General features: G+C 34.6%; 1 protein-coding gene across 5 annotated transcripts in view; it reads right to left on the bottom strand.

Moving 5' to 3' along the window:
- Positions 1–26,747, bottom strand: part of KIAA1328 (KIAA1328 ortholog) — a 160,133-nt gene that overhangs the window by 131,403 nt on the left and 1,983 nt on the right. For 2 of the 5 annotated variants that reach the window (XM_070421012.1, XM_070421013.1), the window contains exons 2-5: positions 22,030–22,065; positions 21,217–21,359; positions 17,140–17,237; positions 10,288–10,403 (exon numbers count right to left, since the gene is read on the bottom strand). The exons of 1 other annotated variant lie outside the window; for it this stretch is intronic. In XM_070421012.1, coding sequence (XP_070277113.1) covers positions 10,288–10,403; positions 17,140–17,237; positions 21,217–21,359; positions 22,030–22,065 — 393 coding nt within the window. Of the gene's footprint in view, positions 1–10,287; positions 10,404–17,139; positions 17,238–21,216; positions 21,360–22,006; positions 22,066–26,747 lie in introns of all 5 variants that reach the window. 2 more of the 5 variants (XM_070421014.1, XM_070421015.1) reach the window with 2 other exon arrangements.

Here is a 26,747-nt window from a genome sequence, read left to right as displayed (position 1 = left end):
AATGTGTTGTATGGGTGAAGAATAAAGATGTTAACTTTAGACTTTTGCTAAGTTAAATACATATGTAAAACTGTATTGAGGAACCAGTAAAAAAATAAATATGCATTTAAAAACAAAGTGCAGATCTTTTCTCAGGCAAAAATATCTAAAAGTGCACAAAATGTACTATAAATATTTATAAGTAATTAATAAACAATTTTAAAATAAGGGCAAGAACATCTCCCAATAGTGTGAGTAGGGAAGATTAATTTCCTTACTAGCAGTGGAGAGACTTAGCTTGATAGAGGATAAAATCTGCTGTAGCATGAAAAACAGACAACATGAATAAATAAAGAGAAAGGAAATTGTTGAACTAAAGAGACTTGTTTTAGGATAAGATGGCTATATAACATGGAGTCAACTAATGCAAAGACAAATTGCCAGGCTGACCATAAATAAAAATAAGCCAATAAAGTATTTGAAACTGTGCAAAACTGACTTTTATTCTCTTAAAAGTACTATTTGTATATAATTGAAAGATAATAATCCACAGCTGTCAAACAGCAGACTGCCACTTAAACATTAATCTTTGTAGTAACATTGGAAATCAGAGGAAACTATACTTAAACATTATTTTTTGAGGTATGAAAAATAAAGTCTATATACATATATTTATAATTAGACCACCCTATTTCAATACAATACATAAAATATGCAGTCTTTTTAAATTTTCATCTGAAAACCTGCTTCTTTAGTATAAAAGTGTCCCTGCCTAACTGGAAAGAGGTAGAGAAGTAGTTCTCAACCTTGGCTGCACATTAGAATCACCTGGGAATCTTTTTAAAATCCTGATTTCTGGGCCTCATCCTCCAGAAATTGTTTCTTTGTTACTAATGTTGTGGCCCCACCCCATAACAAAGAAACAGAATTTCCGGAGGATGAGGCACAGAAATCAGGATTTTAAAAAGATTCCCAGGTGATTCTAATGTGCAGCCAAGGTTGAGAACCACTGAGCTAGAGCTTCAGGGACAAGGGATGGATCCAAACCCAGCTGGAATACTTACTGACTGATTGACATTAGGTGAGTTGCATAACCTCTGTGAATTTCAGTTTTCTGAGCTGTTACCACGAATATAGTAAGGAGTCACTATCTTTTCAACCAGCCATTATTTATTCTTGTCACTACAGGTAATCTTGATATGTGGCTATTAAAAGAACCTTACTTCTTTTTATTTCTCAAAGTCACATCATAGGCATAATTAAGTGCATTAGATATTATCAGACTGGGAGAAAAAAAGACTAAGAGAAGTCACGCACAGTGTTTATGATCATAACAATGACAAATAAATTGCTTCCCAACTCAGTGCCTATGAAACTAAGAAACTTCTTAAATTCTGTAGTACTCATGTATGTTTCAATAAAAAATCAATTAATTAATCAGGTACAACCTTATTGCACTCTTTATAAATTGTCACAACTCCACCCAAAATCATTGCAGTGAACACTCCCTACTAAAAATGACTTATTTCAAAATAAGATTAAGGGTTGAAAATGTATTAGATAGATGTTAAAAAGGTATTAAGTGCTAAAAATGTATTTTATTATTGGTTAAACAACAACAACAAAAAACTCAATTGTCACTACTAAGTAAGCTTGGATGGAAAATACAGCCTACTCCAATTTGGCTGTGGAAATAGGGATTCCTTTGTGGACCTTCACTAACAATAAAGTTTATTTCAAAATGTATTATAAAATGGGGGAGCTACTCAATTTACATGTAACATATTATAAAAAACTGGCAATACTTCCATTTAATCAATAATTAATATACAGACTTGATTTCCATAGCTACAAATTATATCGTGAAATCCCCTGTATATATATTCATACCTGACATAGTCCCCCAAGTTAGTTTGTAAAAATATAATCAGAATTAGCTATAAAAAAACTTTATGGGTTCCAGACAGTCAAACTGTCTGTAAGTTGATTAAATAAATGAAAACAAGTTACTTTAGTGCCTTAATAACAATTGTCTTTCTCAAGTAACTATTAGGCCTAAGCTCAAGAAAGGACAAACTGAGCAGTTCCTCCATAAAGAGGTAATAACTGTTTCATACTTCTTTTTAAGTTTATTCAAGAGGAAGAAAAAAAACAGCTGCTTTTATTCCAAGTTAGCTAAAATTAATATAACTTAAGATACTAATTTCATTAATTCCCCAATTACTGCATTACTCCAACTTTATGTATATAAATTTGAAAACATAGAGGGGATGGACAAATTTCCCTAAAAGACACAAACTACCAAAGCTTACTCAAGAAGTAATAACTCAAATAGATAACCTGAATGACCCTATCTATTGGTGCTAGAGGCTATTATTGCCTTGTTCCAGATCTTAGTGGGAAAGCATTTAGTCTCTCACCATTAATTATAATTTTAACTATATGTGAAAAATGATGCTATACTATTGTAATGTAGCTATTGTGTAATCCATCATTGGAAGGTTGACTGTTATTAGTTAAAGGTATATATAGACCTTACAGCATCCAGTAAATACCCAAAAGAACAAAGTGATAGCAAATAAGCCAACAAAAAAATAAAATACAAATTTTAAATATTCCATTAATCCAAAAGAAGGCAAAAAAGGGAAAGAGGAAGGAACAAAGATCAAATGGAGTAAATTGCAAAATGATACACACAAATGTAACTGTATTAAGAATCACATAAAATATAAATGGTGGAAATACCTCAATTGAAAGGTATAGATATTAGATTGGATTAAAAATAAAAAGTACAACTCACCTATCTGCTGGCTATAAAATATGTACTTTAAATATAAAGACACAATCAGATTAAAATTTAAAGGCAACGAAAAGATATACCATGTTAACACTAATCAAAGACAGCCAGAGTAGCTTAATAAACAGGAGCCATTGTAGATTTTAGAGCAAAGAATATTACCAGGAATAAAGAGGCTACTTCATAACGATAAAGAGATCACTTCATCAGGAAGAGGTAACAATCTCAAACTTTTATGCACCTGAAAACAGATCTTCAAAATACATGAAGCAAAAATGAATAAAATGGCAAGGAGAAATGGGTAGATCCATAATATTCAGAAATATCAATTCCCCTTTCTCCGTAATTGATGGAACAAGTGGTTCATAAGGCAATATGCACACAGGAGCTTTGCACCACACATCTGACACCTATAGAATAATCCACCTAACAGCAGCAGAATACAAGTTAGTGGAATACACGCCTCTCACACACACTTTCCAACATGATCCAAAGATATAAATTGGAAAGTGAGAACTTAGAAGAGAATGAAACATATTTCGCCACTGCTCATATTTCTTACACAAAACATTCCTATTGCAAGCAATTAGCACAAAGAGTGTTTTAATATACAGGGATATCGTTAAAATGCAGGTTCTGAAAGTGAAGTTTAGCATGAGGCCTAACATTCTGCATTCCTAACAAGCTCCCAGGTGTTGGTGATCCTAACATCACATAGCCAAGGGGTGTACTAGCAGAGGAAGGGAATGACAGATAAGAGGAAAATGAATAAAGGAAGTCAGGGTCCCTTTATCTTTGCCTGCTTCTAGAACAGTGATTCTCAACCTTCCTAATGCCGCGACCCTTTAATACAGTTCCTCATGTTGTGGTGACCCCCAATTTCATTGTTACAAATTGAACATAATTAAAGCATAGTGATTAATCACAAAAACAATATGTAATTATATATGTGTTTTCCGATGGTCTTAGGCGACCCCTGTGAAAGGGTCGTTCGACCCCCAAAGGGGTCTCGACCCACAGGTTGAGAACCACTGTTCTAGACCATCAATGACAGGCTAAATAAATAAATAAATAACCATTTTTTGAGTGAATCTAATATGGTTAGTCATGGCACAAAGCATTAAATATGCATTATTTCATTTAATCTTCACAACAACTCTTTGAAGTAAAGACTATCATTATCCTCACTTTTCAGAGGAGGAACCTGAAGTTTAGAGGTCAGTTATTTCCACACATCACCGAGCTATCTAGTTACCTGGCTTAGCAAGGCACAGGTGTTCTGAGCAGCACTAAATGAGCTCCATGGGCATTTTGTTTTCCCAACATTCTCCCTAAAATCACATTAATTTCAGGTTTCTCTTTCTTTTGAGTCCTTCCTCCCCCTCACTTGAAAGACCTATGCATGACCATCAAATTGAGCAGAGACCTTTTGGAAATACCATCACACAATTGAACTGGCAAGTATTACTATAAATACCTGCCAATAAACATCTTTTGGCTGACTTTTCTGTTGTATTCAAAAGAGATGCTTAATATTTTACCTCAAATAAAATATAAATTAATTGATACAAAATTAAAGGTAAGAGATCTGAAAAATTCTAACTTTCACTGTGATGTCAAACTAGACCTACTTGCATCCATTTACATGATTACATGATGAACTGGGAAAACATGAATATGCCATACACTGATGATTCCAAGAATGAAGCAATATTCTGCATTATTCAAAAATATCCCATAATGTATATATGTTTTTAAAATCAGGAAAAAGTAGGTTAAATTTTTAAAAATTAAATAAGGCATTAATTATTAAGTATTCCCTACTAGCACTAAGTATTCAAATACTAGCACTAATCATAGAGTTGAGGAAAGATTAACAGATATATTTGTAAATATCGCCACAGGCTAGAGAATTCTATCAGTAATTACTGTCCTGGAAAACAAGGGGGGTGGGGGGGGGGGGGGGGAAATGCAGTGAAAATTCAAATACCCTACATGAAAAGTTCCTTAAACAGGTATAGCACAGTGGCTGCCGGAGTGCCCGCAGCTTCAGGTTTATTTCGAAGCCCTTGCATCATCTCTAAAAGGGAGGTGGTCACTGTGTTTCCCCAGCCATAAAAGAGAAAATAAGTATAACCAAACAAGTAATGTCCAAACAAGTAATATCCTCCCAATGGCTGGCACCTTATGGATAATACCCGACTTTCTCTAGAATTTTTAAATGGACAAGAAACCTACAAGGAAACTGTCCTACAACAGCTGTCTTTTATCCTCTGAAGACAGGGCTTGGAAACCAGTCACTTAGCACTTAAAACACACTGCCTTTGCTGCCTTGAAGGTAGTCAAGTTCTAGAGCAGCAGAGGCACGCAGGGGCAAGCTGTCAGATTAAATATCATGGCGCGTTAAAACTAAATAGGCAGCCGAACCGGTTTGGCTCAGTGGATAGAGCGTCGGCCTGCGGACTCAAGGGTCCCAGGTTCGATTCCGGTCAAGGGCATGTACCTTGGTTGCGGGCACATCCCCAGTGGGAGGTGTGCAGGAGGCAGCTGATCGATGTTTCTCTCTCATCGATGTTTCTAACTCTCTATCCCTCTCCCTTCTTCTCTGTAAAAAATCAATAAAATATATTAAGAAAAAAAACAAAAACAAAACTAAATAGGCAGATGGGTTTTCATTTCGACATTAAACCTATTTCCAGAAAAGGAAGAAATGTGTATAGGGAGGAAAAAGATAAACGGTGGTTTCTTTGGTGGCAAACTGCACCCCACCAAAAAAAAAAAAATGTTGTCAATGAAGAATGTAATCACAAATAGTTTCATAGATAGCTGAAAATATTGCCTTGCTTGTAAAGTAGGCTAGATTTTCAGAACATTAAAAAAAATTTTATATACAATGGGCTAACAGGCAACAATGAAGGCTACGTTTTCACTAGACAGCAGGACACAATCAATGTTTTCAGTATGATAGTTCAGAAGATCCCACCACTGTGAGAAATCCTAATCTCATACTATTTCAAGAGATCACATAGAAAATTCATGAAAAAGTCGGGGTAAAAATGAATAGCTATGAAACTCCAACTCTGTCATAGTTTCTTACAACCCTTATATTTCTTCCCTGGCAATACCCCGAACAGAAGTCCTTGCAAAAATTTCAGTTGCTTCCTGACCTCATAAACCAAATAACATTTCTATCCAAATAATCCTTATATGCTGTATCAGTTTGATGCTATATCAGTTCTCATATATTTTTAGCAAGTATTTTGGGGCAGGAACTCCTCTTAAAGCTACTTCTTTACCTATCCTGCCAGGCTGCCAACCTTGTGTTTTGAACTTTGCAGACTCAGCTCTGGCTTGGCAGGTCCAAAGTGCTGCCCTGAACTGTCAGAACACAAGAAAAGAAGGGGCCCCAGAAGGACTAGTGTCTTTGTAGTGGGCACCAAAAATACCGGAATCAACTCTCAAAACAATTCTTTATGTTGTTCTGTTTAAAAATTCCCAGCAATCTGATTGATAGCATTCACAAAAGCATCCACACATGAGAGACACAAAAGCTGATAGTGCACATAATATCCAAGAGGCAAGCAGTTTCCCTTAAAACCTATCCTTCCATATTAGCTCTGCTACCTCACTGACATGCTCTTGGCCTCCCAGCTTACACCCCTCCCCCACCAGCTGACTCATTTTTTACACTGAATATTTTCTAAGTGTATACAGAGTTTAGATGCCCAAGAGCATTAACATAACATCTCCTACAGTGAGGTATTACAATCCAGGTTAAGAAATGAAAGGAACAAAAATACAGAGAATACTTTTAGAACTAACACTGTGGCCTGATGTATTCAAAGGCCCTGAAAAACTTGCATCTCAAGATCAACATTTCAGAAGCAGAATTCTAAATATTCATAAGCAACCAGATCTTTACTGAGCTCATCTCCTCACTCAATACAACAAAACTAACCCTAGTCAGGTAGATAGCTATTCATAATGAAGTACTTTGAAGGGAAAACCAGATTATAACATTTAACCCTGAGAATTTTATTTCATAAACCTATTTATATGGATACAGACTCTATATCTAAAAGTGCAGATTTTTAAAATTTTTCTTTGCCATTTGGGGGATGGAAAAGCATCCCTGATTTGTATATTAAAGCGCAAGCATCTGTCCTACTGATGATATTCCAGGGAAGCACATTAGCATAAAATTTAACGATGTCAAATAAGTGGATGTGAAATAGGGACTGCGTAAAGACACTATTTCCAAGGCTGACAGAAACATCACTGTTTAGAAATGCAAATGAAACCATTATGTTCAATAATTATATGAAAATATGAACAGTTCAGCATGTTTTCCAGCCCTGATGGCGGTTAATGGGATGTATGCTTATGTAAATAACTACTATTAAAGCTAATGCTGAAAAAAACTAATAAATTCATACTAAAGCAACTGATTTAGTATGCTTTTAAACCCCAGCAGTGCTCACTTATTAGAAAAGAGTGCATTATTATGTTTAGAACTCATTACTGCTACAAGTCACTGCAACTCCATCAATTACCATGCATTAATGAAAATGGGACACATACAAAAAAAATTATTGCCTCTCAGCAGTTTTTTTTAAAGACAAAATCTAGGGACATTACCATCATGGGGCCTTGTAGGGAACTTATCCACACTATAATCTTTATTACTAAAATGGTACTCCCAATACTATCATCCTAAGGTATTTTGACCATAAGAAGGGCTAACCTTTATGTAAAAATATCAACATTTTACAAAATTGACCATTTAGCACCAATAAGAAATTTTTAATATTTGAATTGCATTTTTAAAAACTTTTATATGTGGCAGATGGTCCATTTTCTTTTATCCTTACCTGAGGATATGTTTATTGGTTTTAGAGAGGGAAGAAGGGAGGAATGGAGAAATAGAGGGAAGAGGGGAGGGACGGAAACAGGGAGGAAGAGAAGGAGAGAGAGAGAGAGAGAGAGAGAGAGAGAGAGAGAGAGATTCCCATATATAAACCTCAACCCAGAAAGGGGATCTAACCTGCAAGCTAGGTATGTGTCCTGTTGGGGAATCGAAGCAGCAACCTCTTGGTGTAGGGGACAATGTTACAACCAACTGAACCACCTTGCCAGGGCAGATGGTCCATTTTTTTCAAAGGGAGGCCAAGAAGTAAAAATACACAGTGGTAGTCATACCAGTATATACAGGTAGATGGTTTTATTCTAAAATTCTGCCTAATATAATAGATAAAATCCCACCCAATTCTACATTTATGTCTCAATGAATTCTGTGCAATGAAGGGATTGGATTTTTAAGAACAAACCTAAAATGTCCTTCTTGGCCACAAGATGGACTTTCTTGCAATATATTAAATATTGCAAGATATTAAGAAGCTGAAAAGTCCTTGTTTAAAATTCAAGTTTAACTTGCACCTAACAGCAAAGAAATGCTGACGGAGCAGGAATGCAAATATATAAATACGTTTGCTCTCACTCTATTTGTGTCAACTTTCACAATTTATTCTGTTTCCTTCGCATATATAATTAAACTGATCCTTCATCCTTTTTTCACATCCAGGAAAACAGAAAGCACTTCAGCACCTACTAAATGTTAAAAATATTTGCTAAACCTCAGACATAGTCATGTTATATATTATAAATATATGTTTATTTTGAAATTATTACAGTCACATCAGTCCAATCATTTGCAGTGTTGGCTCTCACTTGTTTCTTTGCCTCCCAAGAAGCTTCTCTTGCAATTTAGATATACTAACACCAGGTGGTGGTAGAGTGCGATGATGTGCAGCTATAATAGTAAAATGCAAGTTTTCTCTCAAAAGCAGTGAAATGCAGATATTCTCTGATCAAGCAACAAAGGTTTAACAATTCATTCACATAACAGGTATTTTTTTAGTACATACTGAGTATCAGGTCTTGTATAAGATTCTCAGTGTACAATAGTGCATAAAGCAAAAATAATGTTCCATGAGGGAAATAGACAATAACTAAATGTATAAGTAATACAATGTCAAGTGCCCTCAATAATCAAAGCCCGTTTACAACTATAAAAAACAAACAAAGAAACTTCTTAGCAAACTGAAATGAAGCAAATTCCTCAGTGTAATAAAAGATACCTATAAAAAACTGGGTAGCTCAGTTGGTTAGCATGTTGTCCCAATAAGCCAACGGTGTGGGTTGGATCTCCAGTCAGGGCACTCACAAGAAGAAACCGATGAATGCATAAATAAGTGGAATAACAAGTTGATGTTTCTCTCTCTCTCCCTCTCTAAAATCAATAAATAAAAAAACTTTTTTAAACCTATAGCTAACATCAATCTTAAAGCTGAAATAGACATTTCTCCGAAAACATGGAACAAGATAAGGGTGCTCTTTGTCATCTTTTATTCAATACATAACTGGAGGTATTGCAGTTAGACAAGAAAAAGAAAGAAAAGGCTTAAAGATCAGGAAAGAACGAAAACTATTTTTTTTTTTTTTTTTTTTTTTTAAATATATTTTATTGATTTTTTACAGAGAGGAAGGGAGAGAGATAGAGAGAGTTAGAAACATCGATGAGAGAGAAACATCGATCAGCTGCCTCCTGCACATCTCCCACTGGGGATGTGCCCGCAACCCAGGTACATGCCCTTGACCGGAATTGAACCTGGGACCCTTCAGTCCGCAGGCCGACGCTCTATCCACTGAGCCAAACCGGTTTCGGCCGAAAACTATTTTTATTTGCAGATGACATAATTGTTCACACATAAAATCCTAAGGAATCTGTGAAAACAACTATTAAAATTAACAAATGAGAATTTAGCAAGGTCAAAGATATAATCAATATAAAAATTCAACTGTGTTTCTAAATCCAACAACTGAAAGTTGAAATTAAAACTACATTGAGAACAAACTTTTCAGAATCACCAGACGCCTTCTTGCTGACTAGAATATGCACATGATGGCTGAATGCCAAGACTCTTTCAAATCAACAGTCATTCCCTGCCTTGCGCCAAAACTCAAATGTCTTTCACAATAAAAAGGAACAAACACCTATCTTGCTTTTATTACTGTTACTTCGGAAAGCTTGATCCTGACACAATTCATAAAACATCCGTTAGTAGGTTCCATCTAATCCTAGCCTTTTCAGCTTTGTTTCTGCATTATTTTCCTTGAGATCTGTTCTATGCCTTGTCAGAGCAGCACATAATGAATGGTGAGATTCCTCAGTAATTCCTACCTGACTTCTTTAGCAACAAGCTTTCTTAAATTGCTTTAAACATTTTTTAAAGGATGCTCCCCGATAAATCAAAAAACATTTTGCTTCAAAACTATACTGTTTCTTCAAAAATTAATTACTGTAAACTTTTATCATCAATTCCTCTCTGTAGTTAGCATTAATTCCTAAGTATTTTTAAGAGAACAAAATAAAGTCTTTAAGTATGGTTTAGGCATTCATGAAAGGGTCAAACTTCCTGCACATTAAAAAAGAGAACTTTCAAAAAGGATATCTTCTCTCTCTTTGATGATCAGTTCATTCTGTTCTTCCAACTGCCTGATCTTCTTCTCAAATGATTCCTGCTCAGCTTTGAGTCGTTCTTCGGTCACTTCCTTTTCCTCGCTTACTCTAAACGAAATAAAGAAATGAAAAGAAAATGCCTGTGAGAATAAAATACAACATGTGCCTACAGCTGCAGTTTACCCAAAGTAGACTTCCTCCAGAGTATGCTTACCTCTTTCAGAGGTTTCTTCAGGGCTACTATATGCATTTTTTTAACTAACCTTTTATAAGGCAATCTTTTACAGCTGTCCAATAAAATACGCATGTTGACTTTAAAATCAAGAATGTTTCCCATCATCAGAAGTATCTTAAATATGTCAAGTCCAACATAAGACATAGTCTACTAATTATAATCTGGGACAGAAAAGTATCAAATTTTTACAACATTAGGTTTCATTTCTTCATTATCAAAATAGGCACAATCAATTTATTTTGATTTAGATATTTTTATACTTTTATTTAAATCCTGTCAATGACATAAACAACATATAAATCACTTAAACATTTCACTAAAAAACATAGGCAATTTTATTCTTTTTTTCTGGAACTGATACCCTGTATTCCTTAGTAGCATATAAATAACTACATTGGAATAAAAACACAGCATTAACATAAACCTTGCACTATATTTATTCTTAGTCCAAAAATAGGGTGGTGAAGGCCTGGGGTTGGGGTGGGCTAGAAAGGGCCCATGGGGGGTAGGGGGAGGAGACATATGTAATACTTTCAACAATAAAGATTTTTTAAAAAGGATTTTAAAGTTAAAAATACCGATCAATAGTTTTGATTCTTTAATGTCTAATTCTGAAAAGTATTCCAACTTGATCCTACCAGAAAGGGGTGGTTCCTAACAAGAACACAGAAGGGGAAAAAATCTTTTAAAAACCCCACAAAAACAGCTGAACAACAACAACATTAAAAGTTATCTTAAAATGACAATCCTAATTTTCATGTTTCTCTGTGCACAGAGATGGTAGCCCTGAATTTGTTACTGGTGCCTGTTTCTCCAAAGAGAGTACAACGTTTATCCTACAAGATCACACGGGGATGCGTGTAAGTGAAATCCACGCCTTTCCTTTGAGCTCCTAAGTTTACTTTCTCCCAGAACCCTCCTCTATCAGAACAATTTCTGACTAACATGAACTCCATAGCTCTTCCTTTCTTGCTAGTCTTCTGGTGAAGATATTAAAATCAATGATATAACAGAATGAAAATTAGAATTTTTTGAATGTTCAAGAGTTTATTGCTTTTTCTTTGAAATAATGTGTGTGAAATGCATGGCACACAATAGTGTTCAAAAATAGGTTTATTTCTTCTTGCTCATCTTGACATTCAAATAATTTCCTCAACTATATTATCTATGGTTAGCATAATATGAGGCCCATGAATGGGACTCAGGCCCCTCTTCCTAAGGGTAATCTCTAAAACTGATACAATTACAAGAATCCAGACAACAAAGCAAGGAACAAATATACCTAAATGAGGAGGATTTATACTCGGATCTCAGGTAATCCTCCTGCCTCCCTTGTAGATTGCCAGATTTACCTTATCATGGAGGTATATCTCAACATTTACTTACTCCCTTTGTTCAACCCAAAAGAGATCCATGAAAACTCTAGAGTTCATTGAGGAAGTAAACGTTGTACACACATCCCATAATGCCAGAGTCTATGATGAGCTTTTCTCAAAACTTAAAATGCTCTATCCAGAAAAATCACTCCTTTTAAAATTTAGTTTCTGGAGTATGTTTGAAAAATGTATTGCTACACTATTTAAACAGGCCCTTTTTTTTTCTTTTGGTCTTTTCTGTTATGCTGCTACGATTAGACTACCCTTTAGCAATTATTATGCTCTGGGAGGCTATAAAATTAACAAGCTGTGGTAAGTACAAAGTATAACACTTCTTCCATAGGCCTATCTAAAGATACTCATGGCTTCTTTGTGGCCTATTAGCATAGTTAATATAAGCAAGCATATTAATACAGCCTTTAAAGGCAGAGGACTTGCCAATAAAACAACCTCAAGATTTGATATCCACTCTGAAATATATCTTCTTGTTTAATTTATGTTCAATAATATTTCCCATGAGGTATATGTAAGAGAAAATATCTGGTATCCTGATCTACATTTTTTCATCAAAGCATTCTCAGACCACAAAGTAACATAAAAAGACCTAATTCTCTATCTCATTTAGAGTAGAGCAACAAGTTAATTAACAAAATGAGAAGCTAAATACAGGAAAGGGAAATATCTGACTAATAGGATAAAACAGTTAAAACTAACAAGAGGATATTCCCAGAGTTGGTTTGTTAATTATTTACAAAGAGGACAATAGCCTGTTCATAAAGTAAGATTGTTAACATTTAGTTAATACCTCAGAGTATTTATCAAAAAGGTCCACAAAATGTACTGTTATTTAACAAGAAAAGAGAATTCATACCCTTAGAGCTGGGTGGCTGGGCTAGAAATTGTGCTGAAAGTACTGAATATCTTTGAAGTCTTAAAATTGAAGTCTTAATTTTTTATTGTACTGAGATGTACATTTAATTATGACAAAAAATAATTAGTTAAAAAAACAGAATAAATATAAAATAATAATGATCTACTTATTCTACAATAGGAAACTAATGATGTTACACTTTCTATTTTTCTTTTGAGAATGTCAAGTAGAAACAGCAAACTGTCCTTTGGGAAAAATCAGTATTTGAGCCTAAAAAAGAACCCAGTCCTCAAATGAGTTAGTGCACAAGTATTCACGGGGGAACCATGCATTATCTGACAGTGTGGGCACAGGACAAGAAATAGTGGAGATTTTTTTAGGCTTCTTCGAATATGGCTCATATACATCAAAAAAATGCAATGTGGCCAAGATTATTTTACAACTTTTTTTCCTTTAAAAACTAAGCTATAGTACAGTTCACGCATTAGTCTATGGCAGCGATTTACAACCTTTTTCATCCATGGCATACACAAACTAATTACTAAAATTCTGCTGCACACCAAAAAATATATTTTTTGCCGATCTGACAAAAAAAAAAAGGTATAATTTTGATTTAGTCATACCAGACGGCTATTGTTATGTTGGCTGTTGTCATACTTTTAAAAATATTTTTATTTTAGAGAGAGAAACATCTATGTAAGAGGGGAACGTTGATCTGTTGCCTCCTGTACACCTCCTACTAGGGATGGAGTCCGCAACCCGGGCATGTGCCCTGACTGAGAATAGAACCTGCAACCTTTGAGTACACGGAACAATGCCCAAGCAACTGAGCCACACAGGCCAGGGCAGTTGTCATTTTTTAATATGACAATCTAAGGGAAAAGAGGTCAGTGACCCTGACTAAATGGTCAGGTATTACATGTTTTAAAGATCTTGCAGCTGGTCTATGGTACCCTCTCCATCTTAAAAAGTCTCAGTAAAAAAAAAAAAAAAAAAAGCAAATGCATACATAGGGAAGTTGCCATCTTGCAGCACAAACCACAATATTTTGCAAAGCCATTCATTTTTCAAGTCCCCATAAATTACACTGCTTTTCCCATCAATGCAAACAATTCATTAATTTTACTATTAAAGACTTTCTGAGGTCACTTAATTCAGCAATCTTGAACAAAAAGAATTCTCTCTATCCTTATGCCTCCAAAAATGATCAATCAATATTCCACTTATTCTTCTGCAAATGTAAATCAATGCTAGACACCTCAGGAAAATGTGATCATTTACTTCAAGTCCATATATCAAGTCATCTTTTACACTCTCTTCCACCAGCTAAATAATTCATAAAATCCCTTATGGTATCTATTCTCCATTAGCCTATTAATTTGTATGTGTACTCCATTCTTTTATTAGTGTAGTTAACACAAGTAAAAAAGTTCCCTGAGCATATATAGATTATTTAAGGAGGCATCTACAGATTATTAAAAACTTATACTAGGTTTTTTGTTTTTTAAAATCTATTTGGTTTCTTGCCAAATAGCACTATATTGCTTATTCATGTTCAGGCTAAATTGAACTATGATCCATGCATATTTTTTTAATGTACTAGGCCTAACCAGTAAGTCTTTCTCTTAAGTGAATTTCTACTTTATTTTTATTCTTAGGCATATAATAACCTGCACTTGTCACTATTATCTTACATCCTGTTTGAATGAATCTATTTTCCAACCTATTAAGCCAATTCTTAAATCTTATTTATATCTTCTGTTAACATTTATTTTTGTTTAGTAACATCAGTAAATCTTATAAGCATCTTTTTGCTACTTTTACACATAGTACCAATAAAGATAATGACTAAAAAGGACCTCACAGCTAGATTCTCAATGGAACAGGTAAGATACAGGTAAGCCAGTCTTGGAATTTAGACATATACAGTTTTCCCACTAACACTGTTAAAGGCCATGTGTTTTTTTAAAAAGGCTAATGCTTTGCCCTAACTGGTTTGGCTCAGTGGATAGAGCATTGGCCTTCGGACTGAAGGGTCCCAGGTTCGATTCCGGTCAAGGGCATGTACCTCGGTTGTGGGCACATCCCCAGTAGGGGGTGTGCAGGAGGCAGCTGATTGATGTTTCTCTCTCATCAATGTTTCTAGCTCTCTATCCCTCTCCCTTCCTTTCTATAATAAATCAATAAAAATATATTTAAAAAAATAATAATAAAAAAATAAAAAGGCTAATGCTTTGTTAAAAATGCTTTTCACTTCAAAGGCACCATTAAAAAAAAAGCTATAGTTTTCACTTTGCTTTTATATTGCATGTCACTCTATAATTGAAAAACATGCTATTTGTCTTGTACGTTATGCTGAGAGCTACTGAATATTATGTTATTCTGAAAATATGCTTGTTAATGGTCAGTGTTGGTGTTAAGCACTCTGACTTCTCCCCTAAAATAATGTTGGTGCATCTTCATAATAGCGGAAATTCTTTAAGTATGCTATACTTAAATATATCATAGGAATACACAGGTTTTCTAAATCTTCTGACACTTTCTCCATTTGCTTTAACTTTTATACAACAAAGTTTTAAATAAATAATACATGAGTCAAAGAGGAAGTCTCAAAGGAAATTTTAAAAATACATAGGGCTGAATGAAAATGAAAATACAACAAATGAAATATGTGGGAAGCATTAAAAGCAATCATGAGAGAAGTTTATAGCACTAAATGCTTACATTAAAAGGAGAATGGTCTCTAAGTTTCTACTTTAAGAAATAACAAGAAAAAGAACAAAACAACAGAAGAAAGGAAATAGCAGAGATAAGAGCAAAAATCAATATAATTGAAAACAGAAAAAATAGAGAAAAATCAATAAAACAAAAAGCTGCTTCTTTGAAAAAAAACCCAATAAAATTGATAAACCTAACAAGGCTGACAAAAATAAAAAGAGAGAAGGTACAAATCAATAATATCATAATGAAGCCCTATAGGTCCCGCAGTCACTAAAAAGATAAGCGAATACCACAGACAACTTCATGTTCATAAATTTGACATGAGACAATTCTCAAACCACAAACTCCCAAAACTCAATCAAGACAAAATAGACAACTTGAATAATTTTGTAACCATTTAAAAAATTGAATTTGTAATTAAAAAGCTCTTTAAAAATAAATCTCCGGCCCAGATGATTTCACTGGAAAATTCTATAAAATATTTACAAAAGAATAAACCAATTTTGTACAATTTCTTCTAGAAAATAGAACACTTCCCAATTCATTTTATAAGGCTAGTATTACCATGATACTAAAACCAGACTAAGCAAAAAAAAAAAAAAAAAAGAAAAAGAAAACGACAGTCCAATACCTCTCATGAACGTCAGTATACAAATTCCAAACAAAATAATAAAGAAATCAAAATTAGGAATGTATAAAAACTATGATAAAAACTGAGGTTTTTACAGGTAGCAAAGGCAAAGTCAACATTCAGAAATCAATTTGTATAATCCACCATATCAACAGCTAAATAAGAAAATACATATAATCTCACATTAATTTAGGCACAAAAAGTGTTCTACAAAATCTAGCATACAATCATAACAAAAACTCTTATAAAAGTAGGAATATAAGAAAACTCCCTCAACTTTATAAAGAGCATCTATAAAAAATCTACAGCTAATATCATACTTAATCACACACCCCCTGAAAAACCCAAATTGGAAGAAATACTGCAAAATAGCTGGCCAGTATTCTTCAAAAGTATCAAAGTCATGGTAGGCAAGGACACACATGAAAGAGACCAAGGAAACATAAAAACTTAATACAAAATGTGATACTGGAGCAGGAAAAAATATATTAGTGAAAAAACTGGTGAAATCTGAATGCTCTGTAATTAATACTACTGTACCAATGTTAATTTTTGACAATTGCATGATGATTTATTCAGGGTGATAAATTTAGAAAAAGTTATGTGAAAGTTATGAGAGCCTTCCATACCATTTAAGAGATTTCTTGACATATACTTACATATAATAAGGTTCAACCATTAGAGGATACAATTCAATGGCTTTTAATATATTTACAGTTCTGCAAACATCACCATAATATAATTTTAGAACATTTCATCCTCTCAAAAAGACCACTCATTCCTCTTTCTCCCAATATTTTTGCAATTTTTCTATAAGCCTAAAATTATTTCAAAATAATACAAAAAGGTAATAATAATATTACATTGAATTAAAATTTATATAAATATAATTTTTTTGACACACTATATAATGAAATATAATCAAGAAAGGAAAATGAAATTCATGTGTTTTAAAGTTCTTGAATTGTCTCTCTTATATAACAATGCATCTCATATAAGGTTTGTCTCACCTGGCCAGTTCTTTAATTAAATTTGCAATGCGTCTTTTGTCTTCAAGACATAAATCCTTTAATGATGCACTCTTTATTCCTCCTCCCTTGCAGAAATTCTGAAACAGAAAAAAAACTTTTAACTTTTACTAAAAACAATTTTTAAGACTCTTCAATAAATTCTTAAAATAAGTAGAGGTGAAATTTCCTAGATATCTTTTATCTTATGGAAACACTAGTAGCCTGTTTCATTTAAAACTGACTATGAACTCAAAACAGGCTAAGAACTGTCTGCCCATGAGGGGACATCATGAAATTTACACAGAAAAGCAGACAGAAAGAACTCAAAGCAGGAATGTCCCTGCTTAAATACTAGGGAATATTTTAAAAGACAACTTTCCCTTGGTGGACGCCACAGAAATAAACACCTAATGGAAGATACTGAGAACTTTCTTACATCATAGCCCAGCTTAAAACTAAGGTTGGCAGCAGATGCACCTGTTCTAGCCTCTCTATAACCCGAGGTTCATTCCAAAGGGTACTAGACCAAAGAGTAATTAATAATAATAATAATATATTTTTAAATAGCTAATAATATTTAGTGTTTACCACATGCCAGGAATAGGCTAAGTACTTTACACTTACTAATCCATCTTATTTCCGCAACAATGCTATTAGGTGGGTATTATTCTTATTTTAAAGTGAGGATACAAATCTTGTCTAGTATTAAGAAGAAGATCAAGACCAAGTTCCAGAGTCTGTGCTTTAACCACTGTACTATCCTGTCTCCTATGCTACAAAAAATTCTCCCAGTACTTGAACATCATTAACAGGGTCTTTAAAGCCATGAAACTCAGGGAGTCACAAGGGAACTGGAGGTAACATGTAAAAGGAAAGAAGTATAATCCTTGAAATGTATGTAACCACAAAATAGGTCAGTCCAATTATTTCTGGTAGTCAAGAATAATCCAAGACCCTTAAAATGAAACATGGAAATACTGAGAGCCAAAGACAGGAAAGAGAGGGGAGAAGAAGAAATGAGAAAGGAATGGTCAGAAAATAAAATAAGTTTGGCTTTAGATACATCAGGTCAATTTAAGATACCAGGAGGATATGCATATAGAAATGTTTAGGTAGAAAGTAAAAAATATGGGTATGGCTCTTTTCTTTTTTTTTAATATATTTTATTGATTTTTTACAGAGAGGAAGGGAGAGAGATAGAGAGTTAGAAACATCGATGAGAGAGAAACATCGATCAGCTGCCTCCTGCACATCTCCCACTGGGGATGTACCCGCAACCCAGGTACATGCCCTTGACCGGAATCAAACCTGGGACCTTTCAGTCCGCAGGCCTACGCTCTATCCACTGAGCCAAACCGGCTTCGGCGGGTATGGCTCTTAAGTCAGAGAAAAACTAAGATTTAAAATTTAGCTATATGATATTATGGAGGATGTTTAGATTTTTATTATTTTCATTATATTTTTGTTTTAAAGTTTTCTTTAAAGTTAAGAAAAATATTAGTTTTTAAAAATCATCTACAAATCCAAGAAAAAAAATGTATGTCTAAAAGAACAAGAGGGGAATCGGAAGCATAAAATATTGTGGGCAAAGAAAAGAAAAAGTTTCAAGAAAAGTGTGGGCTTAACAGTGCAAATGACTGAAAAAGCTAACAGAATGTGAAATGATGTCACTGGATTTACAATGGGAGAAGTTGCTGATAACCCATGAAAAGACATTTCAGTAAATGTGCAGTAAATATAAACCAAACAAAAGATTTTAGCAGCATTGTGTTTAACAGCAAAAACCTGAGAATCAGGTTTTATTCACTAGAGAATGATTTCACTGTGATATATTTATTCAATGGAATTCCATAGGTACTGGTTGCTATGCTACTCACTTTCATCTTCAAACCCACCCTTCCACGCTCTATTTTGTGACGCTGGGGCTGAGCCTCTGGACACCTCATTTCTTCTTTGCCACATAACTCTCTGTTAAACTCTGCCAATAGGAAGAACTACTAGAGGGAGACCAGGAGTTGTTAGAGAAAGGACACGTTCCTTCCTATTTGCTTCCTTTTCCGGCCAGTTTCAGCCCTGGCAAGAACAGCTGATTCTATTTTGCAATTTTTTGTGCCCTCTCTGAACCAGCCTTTCTTTATCTTGTTTCCTCAGGGACAGCAGACAGGCTGGTTCCCCATCACCAGAGTCCAAGTTCCAGTTCTGAGGGGTTCATCCTCAAAGCTTCCACACTTTAATAAGTCCAACTTGTTCCATCTGTTCTCCCAGCCCTAGAAATGGTAACTGTTTCTTAGAGATAACTGAGTGTTTTCTTTTTGCCTTTTCAGTTCTTCAGCACCAATGTAGCAAGTATTTAGTATTTTCAGTTAAAATAAATGACTAAACCCTAACTGAAATATCAGTGAAAAAAATGAAATATAGCTATATACAACTTAAATAAATCTCATGAACATAATGTTGAGTAAAAATGCAAATCACACACTATACAAAGTATAAGCTCATTTATATAAGGTTTCAAAAAACTATAAAATTAAATATTCTTTAAAAACCAAATATATTTGGACAGTGGTCGGTAAACAATAGCTACAAGCCAAATCTGGCCCATCCCCTGTTTATTAAAATGCAGCCATGCACATTCATGTACACACTGATACATATATGGCTCTATCCACAGGACAGTGGCAGAGCTGAACACTTGAGAAAGACACAATGGGGCTCATAAAAGCTAAAGTATTTACTATCTGGCTCTTTACAGAAAAACTCGTTATGATATTATTTTCCAATGGAAGAAAATAATAACAACAATAATAATGCAGGCTAATTTTCTTTTAATGAAAACATCTTTCTTATATTTTAGGGCTTATTCATCATTAACTAACAAATGCAAATGAACAGAAATCATAAAGGGCACCTAACCAAAATACAGTTGCTGTGGATTTGATTTACTAACACCACACAGATCAGAATGTAGGTCTTTTGAGACATACCAAGATAATACATTTTCTTAACTAAGATTTAAAGCAAGCCCAAATATTTTGGAGCTAAACACTTTATATTCATACCAAGCATCATCAAAACATTCAAGAATCCTCTGTAGCTTTTCAGAATGCGTATAAATCATCTACCCATATACATCAGTTATTGGTCATGTGGTCCCTGAGAAAGAAGATACCCTACCAAGAACTCATGGTGGTTTAACTGAGCTTAAATTGAAAACAATAACAAACAAATAAAAAAACAGAGCCTAGTAGTCATTTCTGAACAGGGGCACACATGAACTGCACTTCAGGGAGAAGCCTGCACTAAGCTTCCGGCTTTCTGCACTGAGTTTCTGCCATCTGAGCCGCCCCTCACAGAGGAGTTCCTGGAATCCTGTTTTAAGCAAGTGGGCTGAAGCTTCCCAGGCTTACTCCAGTGACCTAGTTGTATCACCTTCAACAGCTTTGCCACCCAATTAGAGCAACTCCATCCTAACCAATCAGGACAGTACTTTTGGACCAATACTGTGAGTATTTGGAGTCCTTATTTGCATGAGGACAGATCAATCAGGGACCAGGGGTGGGGACTTCAGTCATTTTAAATCAGCTCCCTTCTGGCTCTGGGAATGCACTTTCCATTTCCACCTAAGATTGAAAACTGCATTTCTCAGGCTGGAGGTGAAACCCCAAAGATGTCTAACCAGAGCAGAGTAGAGCAGAGATGACTGGCGCTGGGTGAAGTGGACCTAAGCAGGTAGAAAAGACCAGAATAGAGCAGAACTGCCTCGCCTAAAAGGGCCTCACCCAAAAGGGCCTCCGCCCAGGGCCACCCTGCCCACTACCTCTTCACAGCCCTGCTGCTTCTAACTGAGCTATAACACTACTGAGCTGTTCCACAGCCATGCTGTTTTCATAGCTCTGATGTATCGCAACTGAGCTGTTTCGCACTATTGTTTTCTTCTTCATTGCAACCCAAATCAGGAATTCCTGTTGGCACTGAATTGGCACCAACAACCACCAATTGACAGTCCGAAAAGAAAAATTAGTAAATGATCAACATTTATAAAAAATTGTAGAATGAGAAAACAAATAAATTACTGACCTGTTCATTTACGGAATCTCCTGCACCCTTTAAAGACTCCATGGAGATTGAAGCAGCAGTCACCTTGGAAGTCTTAAGTTTAACATTAGCTTTTGGACTCATCGACTTGTGTCGTGATCGGATATTTCCTTCTGTAGAAATCCCTAAGGATTTGCATCAAGTAAGATTTCAAAATTATATCTTCTCATTCTCTTAAGCTTCCCCCCCACCCCCCAATCAACCTCTCTATTAATATCCTCTATTTTATAGGATGTGATATAGAAAACTCTTAACTTCATCTTAAGGCTCTCTTAATAAATAATAAATCATGAAAAAATTATATTTTGAATACATTAAGATTCAACTGAAATATTTTTAAAAGGTGCTGGCACATTCATATGTCATATTGAAACCAACAAATTAAAACATGCCACAAATACACTCACTTAGGGAAATTAAAGACCTGATTTGTCACATAATTGGGGTACTTTCAATAGTCCAGTTTTACTGCTCACCTGTAATAACCAGTAAACTTTAAAGAGTCTATTGCATAAACTCTATGTCAAGAAGTTTCCACACTTTTATTTGAAATATTAAATTTAGGCTCTTATTTATAATAATAATAAAAAAAAAATCTCTTACTCCCTAATACATAAAGTAGAAGGCAGTGTTTTGAACCCTAACAGGGTTTCTTTAATTTTATTTTATTTTATTTTAGGTTCTAATGAACTGTCCCATATTCAGTTATAACTGCAAAGTTATCCTAATGTTTCATCTTTCTCTTAACACTTAAGAAGCAAAGGAAGCTTACCAAATTAACACAGAAAATCATACCTGGAACATATACTACTGATTGTTCTTCATCAGAAACTATGCAGAAGACATGAAGGAAAATACTAGGAAAGATTGTCCATTATCCAAATGCTGCTTCAGTTCTGTGCTTTTGTTATAATTTGTAATTTCTATTTGACCTTGGAATTTGTAACTAGTTTTTAAAAGTAACACTAGAAAGCAAAGTAGTTGAATTAATGCAGCAAAGTTAATATTATTTTAAAGTTCATTTTTATATAGTCACAACTATATATTTTATAAAAGTTTTGGAAGGCCTTGTTCTATAAAACATTTATTCATGCTTATTCCCAAGTGAGATATCCTACCTATACTATAAATTCTGCTGTGCCTTTCATTTCATTGCCTTTGCAAACCAAGAGTTCAGTGCTCCAGTTTGCTCATTACTGGAAAACTGAAAAGTTATTTTAGGCATGAATAAATAATTTCAAAATGAGCTTTATCTTTGAAAAACAAACACTGTTGAGGGCAAGTCAATCATACAAACACAAAGGCATTTTTTATTCTTCATAGTGCATACGTGTAATGTCCCACGAGGTCCTACTATTTAATAAGTGGAAGAAATTTAAGACAAAAAGAACTACAGTATTGTTAATTTCAAGAGGAGAAATTTAGAGAGGCTACTAAGATCATAACACTGCTTTAGAAGACAACCATTACAATAAAAAAGTATTCTTTCCAGAAACAAAATTTTACTCAGAACCATATCTAAATCCAGATATCTGTACAGTTTGTTAACACTTGTCAGAAAGAAGCATCTGAACATTTTTTCCAATGACCTAGAACATTCCAAACATCTCTGTTCTGTGATAAAATGTTTTCTTTCCAAGATTTCCAGACAAATCAATTATGAGCTATTTCCTTCCAGGCAAAGAAAGGATAGAGTAAAACAGTAGATTTAATAACTTGTTCAAAAAGTCCATGTATTTCAGTTCATGATCAACCTTAGTAATGGAGTCTTTTCAGAAAATGCTGATTAGATATGCCAAGGATCCCTATAGGAATTTAGGAATGCAAAGATGATGTCTAGCTTGAGCTGCCAGCTGGTTTCTAATAGCTTTCCAGAGCAGCATATACACTCTCACAGCTTCAAGGTTTTGGCTGACAACTAGTGCCCCTAAACTTCAAATTCCCTCAAATCTCAGGGATGGAGCTGGTAGTTTAAGAGGCACGTAAGACAAGAAAGCATACAAAAAATTAGACACCAACACTCCAAGAAAACTGAGAGCAACTAACACAAGAGCAGAGAGAGAATTTATAGATTCACTAACACCCAAGTTATAAAAGACCTTACAAAATGACATTGTGCAGGCTCTATTTGACAGCAAAAACTGATTCTTTAAAATATATATATGTTTTATATATATAAAAATATATATATTTGTTGGGACTAGCACACACAGTAGGTGCTCAATACATATTTAACTATTTACTGTTGGAAATATACATATGGAATAAAGAACCCAGGGGGAAAAAATCCAAGATGATTCAGGATTTGTTCCATATGACACTGTCTTCAATTAGAAGATACAATAATGATGAATGTGCAGACTATTCTCCAAGGATGACCTATGAACTAACATAACTGAGTCCTGGAAAAAAGACTACTACATTTCCGTAGATCATTCACAAATAAACTTGCTCACAACTGGAAAAACCAACTACTGGGTGCTCCATTCAGCCGCACCTTGATTTGAAAACTCAACAAGTATATTATAGTTTCCTCTTTGCTCAAATCTTAACACCACTTCCTCATCCTTACTGCCAACTAATAACTTTGTTTCCTAAAAAAACAAACAAACAGCCCAGCCTGCGTGGCTAAGTGGTTGAGCATCAACCTATGAACCAGGAGATTAGGGTTCAATTCCTGGTCAGGGAACATGCCCGGGTTGCAGGCTTAATCCTCAGTAGGGGTTGTGCGGGAGGCAGCAGATCAACGATTCTCTCTCATCATTATGTTTCTATCTCTCTCTCTCCCTCTTCCTTCCTCTCCCTGAAATCAATAAAAATGTTTAAAAAAAAAAAAAAGAAAACAAACAAAAAACTGTAGAGACCTTCCACAAACTTCTATTTGCAGATGACATTATAAAGACTCCACCTCAAGCCGAAACCGGTTTGGCTCAGTGGATGGAGCGTCGGCCTGCGGACTAAGGGGTCCTGGGTTCGATTCCGGTCAAGGGCATGTACGGGGTTGTGGGCACATCCCCAGTGGGAGGTGTGCAGGAGGCAGCTGATCGATGTTTCTCTCCCATCGATGTTTCTGTCTATCTATCTCTCTCCCTTCCTCTCTGTAAAAAATCAATAAAATATATTAAAAAAAAAAAGACTCCACCTCAAAAACTGTTAAAACTACTGAACAAAATCAGTAAAGCTGCAGAATACAAAACCAATATACAAAATTCTACTGCATTTCTATACACTAATAATGAAATGCCACAGAAATGAAGAAAGCAATCCCATTTACAACTGCCTCAAAAAAATAGAAAATACCTAGAAACAAATTTAACCAAGGAGGTGAAAGACCAGTACACTGAAAATTATAAGATGTTGATAAAAGAAGTTGAAGAAGACACAAAATAAATGGAAAGATATTTTATGCTCATGGATTAGAAGAATATTGTTAAAAATATCCATACTACCCAAAGCCATCTATAGATTTAATGCAATCCTTATCAAAATTCCAATGGCATAACAATCCTAAAATTAGTAAAGAACCTCAAAAGACCTGGAATAGCCACAACCTTAAGAAAAAAGAACAAAGCTAGAGACATAACACTTTCTGATTTTAAACTATATTACAAAGTTATAATAATCAAAAAGTACTGGCATAAAAACAGAGACAAAAAACCCACATGATAGCTAGCCCTTCCCAGCTTTATTTTTCTCCATAGCACCCATTATCATATACTAGTATATTTTACTCATTTCATATCACCAAAACGGAAGCACCAAGCAGGTGAAGATTTTCATCTTTTGCTCAATGTTGTATCTGCAAACATCATAGAATGCCTGGCTCATAGTAAAGAATGAAACAGACATTTAATTTTATGAGGCATTGTCCAAAAAGCTTCAGTGTTATCTTTCTTTCCTTAACTCATTAAAAATATTCAGGTAAAACCCATTAGCTACATCCATGATAAATTTGGTTTCAATATAAAAAATGCTAAATAAACTGACCTTAACAAAATTTTTTTAAAAAATAAGACTAAACATATTTGAAATTGCCTCCATCCTACCTATCTTTTCTAATCATTTCTAACCTACCTTTATATTATCTTAAGAACCCAAATATTTACCTTCTTCAAATAGAGATTCCCAACAAGCATACAGCTTATGGGAAAGTCAAAAAAACAAAATATATAACAAACTCATATAAGACCACTTATTGGGTTCTATATGCCACATTATAATTCTACTTTGGTTTCTTTAAAAGCACCTCAATAAGACATGTACAGCAAATTAGAAAGTATCCTTAATGCTGATATCAAATCGCAGAATTAATGCAGAAGTTAGAAACCCAAGGCAGAAGTGGTAGAGGGGAAACAGCATGTCTATCCCAAATCACCAGGACCTGAAGGAACTAAACGTAGTATTGTCCACTCTACTCTAACCTTTGAGCTTGAATCACTAACCAGCAACATATGTACACATATGTAATTATTACTGACCACATGACTTTCCTGGTTAGTACAGGCATACCTCATTTTATTGCACTTTACTCTATTGTGCTTCACAGATAATTGCATTTTTTTTTTTTAACAAACTGAAGGTTAAGGGCCTCCTCCAGAAAAAAAGATTACAACTGGTTTTATTGCAATACACAGTGGTCTGGAACTGCACCCACAATATCTCCAAGGTATGCTTGTATATTATTTTAAGAATAAACATTAAGTCTTTTCTATTGATAATTGAAAGTCAATGGCAAGTATTATAGATACTGCAAAGTTTTGACCAGGTCTCTTATAGGTCATATTTGTTAATATCAAGTTACTAATACTGTTAATGATAGTACACTTGAGAGCATTTAAGCAATCAAATTTAAACACTGCAGAAACACTAACTTCTGATATTACCAGGAACTATAACAAAGCAGGAAAACAGTTTATGGCTGAAGGGGCATAATTTTACTTGCAGATTTAACACATAGTTAACATGGCATGTCCATTGTTTACACATTGGGTACAAAGACATACCTTGTACAAAACAGCACTGCTGAATCATTCTGTGCAGGAGATGCATAACTCAACATTAAAAAAGAAAAGATGACATTCAGTCACAGATGATCTGTTCTCACATGATGGAAACATCTAGGATGGGAAATCTCTTAATCACACTTCTCTAGTTGTTTAGGGGAAGCACTGAACAATCTTTCAATAGTGAGAAAAGAATTCCAGGTTACAGATAAATACTTTTTGGTCTTTTTCTATTGAAAGTTCTACTATAAAGTTTTTGGGGTGGTCTGGGAAGTCTGTGACAAGAAGAGATTATGATACAAAGACACATGACTAAACGAAATGATTCATAACTATCGCTAATGCTTTTTTAGTGAAAATCAGGAACACATTCACATTTTGATACTGCTTTTAAGTCTTATGGAAACATAAAATGAAAATGTTTGAGGCTAAATGTTGGATAGCCTGGGGGAAACAGATGATACTGGTAAACTTGCAATCCCTTTCAGATACCTGAATTTCTATAGAATG

Source organism: Myotis yumanensis, unplaced genomic scaffold, assembly GCF_028538775.1.
Source record: "Myotis yumanensis isolate MYYU_CA2020_CCGP unplaced genomic scaffold, mMyoYum1.0.hap1 SCAF_7, whole genome shotgun sequence".
Classification (NCBI taxonomy): Eukaryota; Metazoa; Chordata; class Mammalia; order Chiroptera; family Vespertilionidae; genus Myotis; species Myotis yumanensis.
The sequence above is the reverse complement of the archived record's forward strand: the minus strand, read 5'-3'. Positions and strand labels throughout refer to the sequence as shown.